General features: G+C 41.5%; 1 protein-coding gene across 1 annotated transcript in view; it reads right to left on the reverse strand.

Moving 5' to 3' along the window:
- LOC311236669 (dual specificity testis-specific protein kinase 2-like) overlaps positions 1-8,551 on the reverse strand; it is a 117,458-nt gene extending 108,907 nt beyond the window's left edge. The window contains exons 1-2 of the mRNA XM_084324381.1: positions 8,192-8,551; positions 7,245-7,350 (exon numbers count right to left, since the gene is read on the reverse strand). Of these exons, the coding sequence (XP_084180507.1) occupies positions 7,245-7,275 (31 nt within the window). The 5' untranslated portion in view covers positions 7,276-7,350; positions 8,192-8,551. The remainder of the gene's footprint in view (positions 1-7,244; positions 7,351-8,191) is intronic.
- Between the last annotated feature and the right edge of the window lie 2,840 nt (positions 8,552-11,391).

Below are 11,391 nucleotides of genomic sequence, written 5' to 3' on the forward strand. Positions count from 1 at the left end.
GGACCTGGTGTGATTGTCTTGAGGAGGCGTCGACTGTCAACCAGACATGACAGAAGGGTAGTAAGCACCACTCAAGCCATGCCCTGTTTTTCAGTCTATTCTATGCAATACCACTACCTTTACTGAACAATATTGCTTTGGCTCATTGCACAACATTGAGATGCAGGCTAATTCCATTACAAGAGTCAGAATCAGAAAGGTCTTTATTGCCAAGTAGTTTTCGGTGCGACATTAGCGAACAGACATTAACAGACAGATAATAGAATAGAGAGGTGGGAGTAAAATAAAGATATATCATTCTGTATTCTAAAAAGTATAGAAACTCAAGTGACCTTTCTTTTATTTGTTAACATGTTACACGTGCTCTCTTTCAGTATGGAAAGACTAGACTTTGTCAAAGAAGATGTTTCTCAGCATCAACTATATTATGCAACCGTTGAAGCCGTTTCAGTTCAGTTGTGTAGGCAGTGCACTGGGCAGGAAGCCTTTCGTTGTGGGCAGACGTGTGTGTGTGTGTGTGTGTGTGTGTGTGTGTGTGTGTGTGTGTGTGTGTGTGTGTGTGTGTGTGTGTGTGTGTGTGTGTGTGTGTGTGTGTGTGTGTGTGTGTGTGTGTGTGTGCAATCACAGAGAAATGGCAAAGTAATTTTTTTTCTATAGATAGATAGATAGATAGATAGATAGATAGATAGATAGATAGATAGATAGATAGATAGATAGATAGATAGATAGATAGATAGATAGATAGATAGATAGATAGATAGATAGATAGATAGATAGATAGATAGATAGATAGATAGATAGATAGATAGACTATATATTTGTTTTGTATATACACTCTTCATACTTGTTCATACTTCACTGTTCATTCTTTTTGCACATTACCCTTTTTATTCTAATTAGTGTATATACCCGACCACATCATGCACAATTGTACAGCCCTGGCCTATTTTTTTATCCACTTTTTCTCCTTATTTTCTATTTTTCTCCCATCCCAATTTCGCTGTTTCCAATTCTCCCCTCCCCTGTCTTTTTTTTTATCCACTTTTTCTCCCCATTTTCTATTTTTCTCCCATCCCAATTTCGTATTATCCAATTCTTCCCTCCCCTGTCTTGAATGTTGCTAGACTATGCCTCCCACTGGTCGGTTGTAGTGAGGACAGAAGCCTTGCTGTGATGGTTTGCCTGTCCCTGGGACCTTCTCCTCTCCTCAACAGCCCCCACCCTTGCATAGACTTTCCTCTCCTCCTCACCAGCCCCCACCCTTGCATAGACTTTCCTCTCCTCCTCACCAGCCCCCACCTTTGGACATACTTTTATTCCTGGCCTTTCTGTTGTCTCCCATGTGTTTTAACCTTGTGATATCTTTAGTCTTGTTCCCTTGTTAATTGTTTTATTTGTCCCTTGTATGGTGGTTGTTTACTCTGTCTTGTTCAGTCTTTTCTCGTGTGGTTAGTTTTGTTTGTTTCCCTGTTTAGTTCCCCAGAGTGTTTGGTCTTGTGTTTCTCCCCATGTGTGCCTCGTTGGTAATTAGCCCTCCTGTGTCCCATGTCTTAATTAGTCTGTCTATATATGCTGTGTGTTTCCTGTCCTCCATTGTCGGTTCATTATTGGAGTTCACTGTTTTGAGATCCCTGTCTTGATGTTTCCTGAGTATCCTGTCCTTGCTGTTACCCTCGTCATTCGTTCCTTGTCTCCCTATTTTCAGTAAGTCTAGTTTTTCAGTTTGTATTGTCATCTTTGTTTTCGTTTTTACAGTCTCGTTTTATTAGTGTTTATTTTGTAGATTAGTTGTGCCTTCCCCTACCAGCTCTGCTGTGGTTCCTCTGTTGTTTTTGTACCTGCTCTCATTTATGAGATTCCTTGTTTTGGTTGCTACCCTTTTTGAAGTAAAGAACATTTTTACACTTCACCCCTGGCTCCACGTCTCATTCCACTCGTCTGCCTGTTCTCTCCTCGTTCTGTTCCGCGATTGGGTCCTCAGACAACACTATCCATAACACTTGCATCACGTGTCCCCTCCGGTACACGAGGAGGCAGCCTGTCGCATCTTTTCACCGCAGCAGCTCGAACTCTCAGTGGCGAGGAGTAACGCGTGGGAGGCTCATGCTGCCCCCGCTACTTCCTGCTTCCGTCGCACCGGCGTCACCAAACCGACCTGTAGAAGTCGCTGTCCACAACGTCAAATCCCCACCCACTGCTTTCCCACCCCTAACACTGCCAATGTGTGTTAGTATGAATGACCGGCCAGCCGGTAGCAACGCAGAGAGCTGGGCTCGAACCCAGCGTCTCCTGCGTTAGTGGCGAGCACCTTGCCCACTGCGCCAATCAGCCGCCGTCCCCCTGTCTTGAACATTGCTCGCATATGCCCCCCACAGGTCGATCGTAGGGAGGATAGAAGCCTTGCATCACGTGTCCCCTCCGGTACACGAGGAGGCAGCCTGTCACATCTTTTCACCTGCCAGCGCGGACTCTCATTGGCGAGGAGTAACGTGTGGGAGGCTCACACTACCCCCGCTATTTCCTGTCTCTGCTGTGCAGGCGTCCCCCAACCGACCTGTAGGAGTCGCTGTCCACAATGTCCAGATTAACACCCATTGACTTCCACCCGCTGACTCTGCCAATTGAGCCAGTATGACGGCCGGCCCAAGCCGGAGGCAACGCCGACAGCCGGATTTGAACCCGGTGTCTCTTGCGTTGGTGACGAGCGCAGTGTTCGCTGCGCCACCCAGCCGCCCGGCCTATTTTATTTTATAATTCTATTCTATTCTATAGTACTTCTATTTTTATTTAGTTTATATTCCATTTGATCTTATTCTACCTTTTATTTTATTCTACCGTAGTTGTCTATCCGTTAATGTTGCACCAAATGACCAAATCAAATTCCTTGTATGTGTAAACTACAATAAAAAAACTGATTCTGATTCTGATTATTGGAGAGACGTAGTGAGTTGATGTGTGGTGTGTCACCTTCCAGTAACCCTGCTTGTTGTCATGCCAAACCTGGGTTCACACGAGGCCTGCACTGCGTGCCAATACCCCTGGGAATGAGCGGCGGGGCTCTAAGCGCCCGCATGAATCAGGGCCCTTGTTCCTCCATTGTTTTGGTCAGAGACTGACCCGCACAGATGACCTACACACATTTATTCAGCTACTTTGGCTCCATGTGCTGCAGTCACACAGGCTGTACCACAAACAACAACTCCCAGCTGGGAATTACATCCCTTTATAGCGATATATATAAAATTGGATCCGAGTACAGTACAGTAAATCAAAAATGTTACGTGTATTCAAAGTGATTCCCATGCATGTATTTGCGTTGGTCCGTCCACCGCAATATTAGACGGGCAAATATTTGTTCCAGCCTGACAGAAAAACAATTACAGTGCTTGTTGTTGTGTACACGGTTTGTTTTCCCACTGTTGTTGATTGTGTATCCCAACACAGCACCACACCACCAGCACCACAAATATCCTAAGAATCTGTGGGACACACTGGGCAGGGAAGGTTACTTTCAAACTGGGATACAAATTACAGATTACTACTGGTAAGTACACGCTTATCAATAATCAGTCATCAGTCACGTATTTGTGGGCGTCAGTGAAGCACAAACACCTTCATTTACTGCTGGTTCTCAGAGTAGGCGATGCACGTTTAACCCCCACCTCCTGAACTGAACCGTTGATGATAATCTCAATTGGAAAAAACACATTGATCATGTTTGTAAAAAAGCAATGAAGTCAATAGGTATAATTAGGAAGGTGTGTTCATTGATAAATAGAAGTTGTTTTTTAATTCTGTATTATAGTCTTATCTTTCCTTACATATCTTATTGAAACATAATATGGGCTAGCACTCATTCATCTCATCTTCAAAAGATTATTTTACTTCAAAAAAGATTTGTTAGACTGGCAACCCTCTCAGATCGATTTGAACCATCTGCTCCTCTTTTCAAGAAACTAAACATTCTGACTGTGTCTGAGGTTAATTATTTACAAATATGTATATTTGTGTACAAATGCATTCATGATCACAATCTACCAAATGGTTTTAATCGTTTTTTTTCTTTTAATTCAGATGTTCATTCATATGTGACACACGTCAGTCCAGGGACCTGCATATACCTTATTGTGGTACTTCACTTAGGCAGTTCTCAGTGAGGTATAGTGGGTCCAATCTTTGGAATGCAGCTGATCCTATGCTGAGGAAAACTCCATCTCTGCTTATTTTTAAAGCAAACTACAAAAAAATTCTCATATCCAAAAGTAGTAGATAGATAAATAGGTCATACATGTAGGTATGCATTTGGTTATGTGGGTGGGTAGGTTTGTAGGCAGGTGGGTGGGTTGTTATACATTATTATGTACGCAGTATACAGTATATGCATGTATGTACTGTGTGTATGTATGTTTGTATTAACACGTATCTTTTGAATGTATTCTGGTATTTTATAATATGTATATTTTTGTATGTTTGATTTTATAAAACAGGGGAAGTTCTCGATAAGCCTCTATGCTTCTAACTTCTCCTTCACAATGGTTATATAACTTATTATGTATTGTTTTTACTTTTGTTTAACTGTGTTAATAAATAAATACAAATACAACTGAACCTCCTGAACTGAACTGAACTGAACCTACTGAACTGAACCTCCTGAACTGAACTGAACCTACTGAACTGAACTGAACTGAACCTACTGAACTGAACCTACTGAACTGAACTGAACTGAACCTACTGAACTGAACTGAACTGAACCTACTGAACTGAACCTCCTGAACTGAACCTACTGAACTGAACTGAACCTACTGAACTGAACTGAACCTACTGAACTGAACCTACTGAACTGAACCTACTGAACTGAACCTACTGAACTGAACCTACTGAACTGAACTGAACTGAACCTACTGAACTGAACCTACTGAACTGAACCTACTGAACTGAACTGAACTGAACTGAACCTACTGAACTGAACCTACTGAACTGAACTGAACCTACTGAACTGAACTGAACCTACTGAACTGAACCTACTGAACTGAACTGTACCTACTGAACTGAACCTACTGAACCTACTGAACTGAACTAAACTGACCCTCCTGAACTGAACCTACTGAACTGAACTGAACTGAACCTGCTGAACTGTAGGTCACCACCTACTGAACTATATGCTGAACTGTAGGTTACCACCTGCTGAACTGTAGGTCACCACCTGCTGAACTGTAGGTCACCACCTGCTGAACTGTAGGTCACCACCTGCTGAACTGTAGGTCACCACCTGCTGAACTGTAGGTCACCACCTGCTGAACTGTAGGTCACCACCTGCTGAACTGTAGGTCACCACCTGCTGAACTGTAGGTTACCACCTGCTGAACTGTAGGTCACCAGCTACTGAACTGTAGGTCACCACCTGCTGAACTATATGCTGAACTGTAGGTCACCACCTACTGAACTGTAGGTCACCACCTGCTGAACTGTAGGTCACCACCTACTGAACTGTAGGTCACCACCTGCTGAACTGTAGGTCACCACCTGCTGAACTGTAGGTCACCACCTACTGAACTGTAGGTCACCACCTGCTGAACTGTAGGTCACCACCTGCTGAACTGTAGGTCACCACCTACTGAACTGTAGGCCCCCAGCTACTGAACTGTAGGCCCCCAGCTACTGAACTGTAGGTCACCACCTGCTGAACTGTAGGCCCCCAGCTACTGAACTGTAGGTCACCACCTGCTGGACTTTATACTGAACTGTAGGTCACCACCTGCTGAACTGTAGGTCACCACCTGCTGGACTATATACTGAACTGTAGGCCCCCAGCTACTGAACTGTACTGAGGCCAGTGACAGACTGTGACCTCTAAGGGTCCCTTGTGCAACAATAAGAGTTTCCCAGATATAGATTTATTTGTGGCGGCCCACAACGATATAGGACCCACCGCAAAATGGTTTCCCCAAACTGATGCAATAACACATTAACAATGACTCTTGTCTTGCATCGCATAGACAATCTGATCCACTGTTCAACCAACTTTGCCCCAGCCTGCCAAATAATACAGACAACACTGAGAACCATTTCAACAGATGATATCAAATTGCAAAAATGCAGATTGATGAAACATATCAGCCTCAACTCACATGACACAAACGTATGAGGCGAAACCAAACAAAACAGCCAGTCAAGAAAATAATTGCGTTACATCTGTCTCCCTTTGCCCTGTTATGAGGGAATGACCTGCCCGCGACTTCAGAATACCACAAACCTAGTAGCCTGTGCGTTTCAGCAGAGCGTGGCACTCTAAGTATAGCCTGTGTCATCCGACAACCCATACTTCAGTAGGGGGATAAAAACCTCCGTCCTCTGAATGTGAAGCATCTGCAGAGACGGGTTGTATTATATAACCTGCTGTAAGAGAGAGAGAGAGAGCAGAAGAGCAGCCGTCACTTCGGACTCAGCAGAGGTTTCCTCGCACGGCGTCAAAGGAAGAGGCGGGAGAGGACAGTGTTCAACTACAGCCTCGCACTGCTGGAAAACTCACTTTTAATATCAAAAGGGGTTCCTTCCGTTCCCATCATACTACAACTCGCAACTATGTAACTTGTAATACTCAAGACAAAAGCTTGAAAGATTGAATTAAGACGTAATGTGAATGTAAAGTAAATTCTACTTTTGAGTGTGAAAAGAGAAAACAGTGTATAAGACTGCACATGGAAATAGAATAAAGACCGTATTTGTCCAGTACATTATGATATATCCAAGTAACACACACTTTTAAATCGCAACAAGTACTGGGGGTTATATTTGGATTGAAGCCGAGAGCAAACTGGTTTGCATGGACCAACATTAGGTCTACATCTATTAGGCTACACAAAACACAAAAAAACAACACATATATATCGTGGTGAAACACTGAGTAATTGTTAGGAGAGGAGTGGGAGACAGAGAGAGTGAGTGAGAGAGAAAGAGAGAGACAGAGAATAGAGAGAGAAAGAGAAAGAAAGGGGCAAAAAGAGTGAGACAATTAAAGAGATAAACAGAGAAGAGAGACAGAGAGAAAGAGAGAGAAAGAGAACGAAAGAAAGAAAAAAGTTATGAGAGAGAGCAAGAGCGAGAGAGAAAGAGAGAGAGATAATGGAGAAAGGGAACGAGAAAGAGAGGGGGTAAAGGTAGGGAGAAAATGGAGAGACCAAAGAGACAGGATTGGAAAGGTTAATAAAATGGCGTGTGTATGTGTGCGTGTGCATGTTACTTACTCCATCGGTTCAGTAAACTATTCATATGCATCTTGTAGGCAGGGGATGCGTGTGTTGTGTTGTATCACACCAAGCAAGGCCAGCAGAGGAGAGTTAGTGTCCACAGCTACAGTAAGAGAGACAAACACAATGAACACGAAGCTCACACTGCAAACACTACTGAGACTAGACTAAACAAGCAGTAGGCAACACAACACACATTACATACAGTACAACACAGCGTTAAAATAGACAACACAGACATACATAAACATGCTTTAAAGTGCTACCCCACACTTACAAGTCTGCCACTTGAAATGTAAATGCTACAATGGTTTTGGTTTATAGCTAGGCTACTCACTCACTGACTGTAATTCTCAGAAAATGAAAAGAAAGAAAGAAAAAATTAATATATATATAATAATAATATTAATAAAACTACTCTCACGTTTGTGACAGACAGTAGCACACTTTCACACGTTGTACTATTTGTAGCAAAAATTGCATTGCATTTGGGACAAGATGCATTGACACCTGCAATAATTAAGTGGCAACGCGGCCACCTGTTGCATAAAGCCAAGGCTAAAACGTTAACAGACATTAGGCTATTATTGCTGAGCTGCTGCTCAGACTGTAGTCATGTTGCACTTTATCATATGATTCATCGGTCATCTAAAATTAGCTTGATCTCCTTCTAGTAAACTAAATGTCACTCGTTCTGAACTCAGTTGAAAACTCATTCACTTGGAAGCAAAATAATTAGACCATTTCATTACCGCCAACTGCTATAATTCAACTGCATATATCGGCCTACTCACCGTCTGCGTTTAGATTGGTAGTTACAGACAGTACAGCTCTAAACCTTAATATTATTGCATGCCTCCGCGGTCTTTACCGTATTCTATACAGTAAACATGACTCTGGAAAACATGTATCTGGAGAGAAGAAAATTAGTAAACATCACTTACTCAAACTGATTCTCCGGCTGCAGTTTTGAAGAGAGTATTAGATCCCATTGAAAAGACGCGCAAGAAGGTGAGTGTCGGGAGCGCTCTATATTATAACATCCCTATAATAATATCCTATATAAATAGCAGCAGCCTGTAGACTCTGAGCTCTTTAATAATTAATATCCTACATTAGCAGCAGCCTGTAGACTCTGAGCTATAACATCCCTAATGGACTCTAAGCGTTGCTGACAGGTTGATGCCTCGTTCGTGTAAATCAGCCTCTTTTCACTCGTGTCGGTTTGCTGTTGCCTTGGGAACTTCCCGCTGCGCTCCGTTCTGAAGCAACTCGTGGAAAAGAGAAACTATAGTCGGTCTGTTGCCCCCTGAACTTGCAGGACCTGTGTGGGCTTGAATGGGATGTTTGTCGGTTTAGCCGATACTCTTTCTAAATGCTTTGGCTGAATATGAATTGAAAATGGGGGACCCTGATGGAAACAAGACAAACGTCTTTCTCAGGTCTGCATCCCCTTAACAATTGTATGTATTGAGCCGTACTGTATTGTACCCATTCTGCAATCTGTTAAATAAAGTTTTCATTCATTCATTCAGACTGGGAGTAACATTTTACAACATTACACACGACGTGTTGGGGGTAATCCAAATGCTATATTATTAATAATCACGAATGCGTTGGCAAATTATTATTGTATTAGGCTATTTGTTGGAACACTGACACGTTTGAAGGGGAAAGGAGCCATTTAAAGACTTTGAGATTAACACTTCAATTAAATGTACACTATTTTTGAAATACCGTCGTAATGATTGATCGTGGCTGCGGATGATGATGATGACGATGATGATAGACTAAGCACATTAATGAACCTGAATACATTTTGGAAAATACACTTTCCATTTAATCTGAGGAAACTAGGAGTTATCCGATTCCTACGTATTACTGAGTGATTGCAGTGTTCGTGCGTATGTGTGCGTGTGTAATAATCACAGTATTGAATACACAAATGCATGTAAATTTGTTTAATGTATGTTTGTTCTGTAATGACACTTTATGAAACAGATGCATAGAATAGCAGCAATACGCTCTAGTGCTGCACTATACATGAAATCGATGCAATCCATGCCTAGATCTAGCAGAGAGGAATAAATACACTCACCAAGACAGTGTACAGGCTATGGACTCAGCGACAATATGGGTTAGGCCTACACTGTCATCTGGTGGACAATTACTGTAACTGCAAAATTACACTGCTTGTAGTCTGCTCTAGTGTAAATTACACTGCTTGTAGTCTGTGCTCTATAGTGTAAATTACACTGCTTGTTTATTGTTTATTGTTTAAAAGGATCCCCATTAGCTGTCACCTAAGTGGCGAGCTAGTCTTCCTGGGGTCCACACAGAAAGACAACAGAAAACACAAAACATAACAACATGAGATACATATGACAATCACAATTAACAATGATAATCTAAAAATAGTAAAACATTGTAGACATCATTATCAACATCAGAATATTTTTCTCACATATTTAAGTAGTGGATTCTCAGGTGGTATTTGAAAGACACTTTACTATTCAATTTACTTATGTTCAGTGGGCAGTTATTCCAATGATTGAGGGCACGATAAACAACAGTCCTCTTTAAAGCATTTTATTTTGGACGTGGTAACATAATCTGTCCATCATCAGCTGACCTAGTAAAATAAGATAATAAAATAATAGTCTGTGCTCTAGTGTAAATTACACTGCTTGTTGTAGTCTGTGCTCTAGTGTAAATTACACTGCTTGTTGTAGTCTGTGCTCTAGTGTAAATTACACTGCTTGTTGTAGTCTGTGCTCTAGTGTAAATTACACTGCTTGTAGTCTGGGCTCTAGTGTAAATTACACTGCTTGTTGTAGTCTGTGCTCTAGTGTAAATTACACTGCTTGTAGTTTGGGCTCTAGTCTAGTGTAAATTACACTGTTAGTAGTCTATCTTTGGCGTCTGATCACTTACATTTATGATGTGGATTCTCTTGAGTCTAAACCTTTAGCTTGAAAAGGTTCAAGATTCAAGAGGTTTATTTGTCACATACATACCAGGGCATACAGTGAAATGCGGGTGGCCATGCCCGCATTCATTGTGCAATAATACTAAATAATAAAATAGACATAATAAACAGGTAATAAAAAATACATAAAATAGGCATGATAAAATAGACTAAAGTCCTGAGATAGTGCAATACAATGTTAGCTACGGATTTAAGGCACTGGGTCCTATGTACACTACTATACAATATACCGTTTTTACTCTATATCCTTATGCTATACTTGCGATATCTAAACTATACTATACAAGAACCGCATCAGTTCTTTCCTTAAAGTGACCTTTATTTTCCTCGTTCCTCTTAGCATGCAACGTCCCACATATGGGACGTTTTTCGGACTTTTTGCAACCAGCACTTTGGCGACCCCTAGTGGCTCGGGTGTGCATATTTTGTAATAAAATATATATCGAATTGAAGTCTTATTTGTTGCCTGTCGATAACGACAAAATCCGTTCAGCGGTTCTCGAGTTACATGCCTGTATTTGAGGCAAAGTACACTGTATTGCGCAAAATACCATTCCCGACTTTTGCCGCAGTAGTTCCGTCAATCTAGATCCGATCTCGAAAATGATTGTGGATCGTTGTAGCCAATGAGTGTGGCTTACCAATGAAACATCACGTGGGGATGTATGAATCAGGGATCTAGGTGACAAACTAAATTCTTTAACAGGAAGAGAAAAACAGCCAAATGAATTGAAGTCTATGAGAAAACTGAGTTTTTCTTTGTACACAGTTTACCAAAATCACTCCTAATCACTCATTTCTGAATGGATCTTTATGAAATTGGGATATGTACTACATAAGGCTTCAGGCTATGGCTCCGTCTGGATTTGTAAGCCATACCACCTTCCTGGGAAATACTACCTCTGGACTACTAACTACTACAGGAAAACTTGAGTAACAAGTTTTTCTACAACTCAAGTTCAGACCTATGTTACTCTATTACGTTAGCACTAAAAGTCTAAAAATTATTCTGGAATCGGAAACTTCAGAATGTCATCTTTCAAAAGAGACCAGGCTCATGCATGTGCTATAAGTATATAAAGTATGTTGTGACCGCAGCAGCTTGAACAGGCTGTTGTTGGGTTGTCATCAGGTTGTCATCAAACATATTATGTT

Source organism: Notolepis coatsorum, assembly GCF_963971535.1.
Source record: "Notolepis coatsorum genome assembly, chromosome: 11".
Lineage (NCBI taxonomy): Eukaryota > Metazoa > Chordata > Actinopteri > Aulopiformes > Paralepididae > Notolepis > Notolepis coatsorum.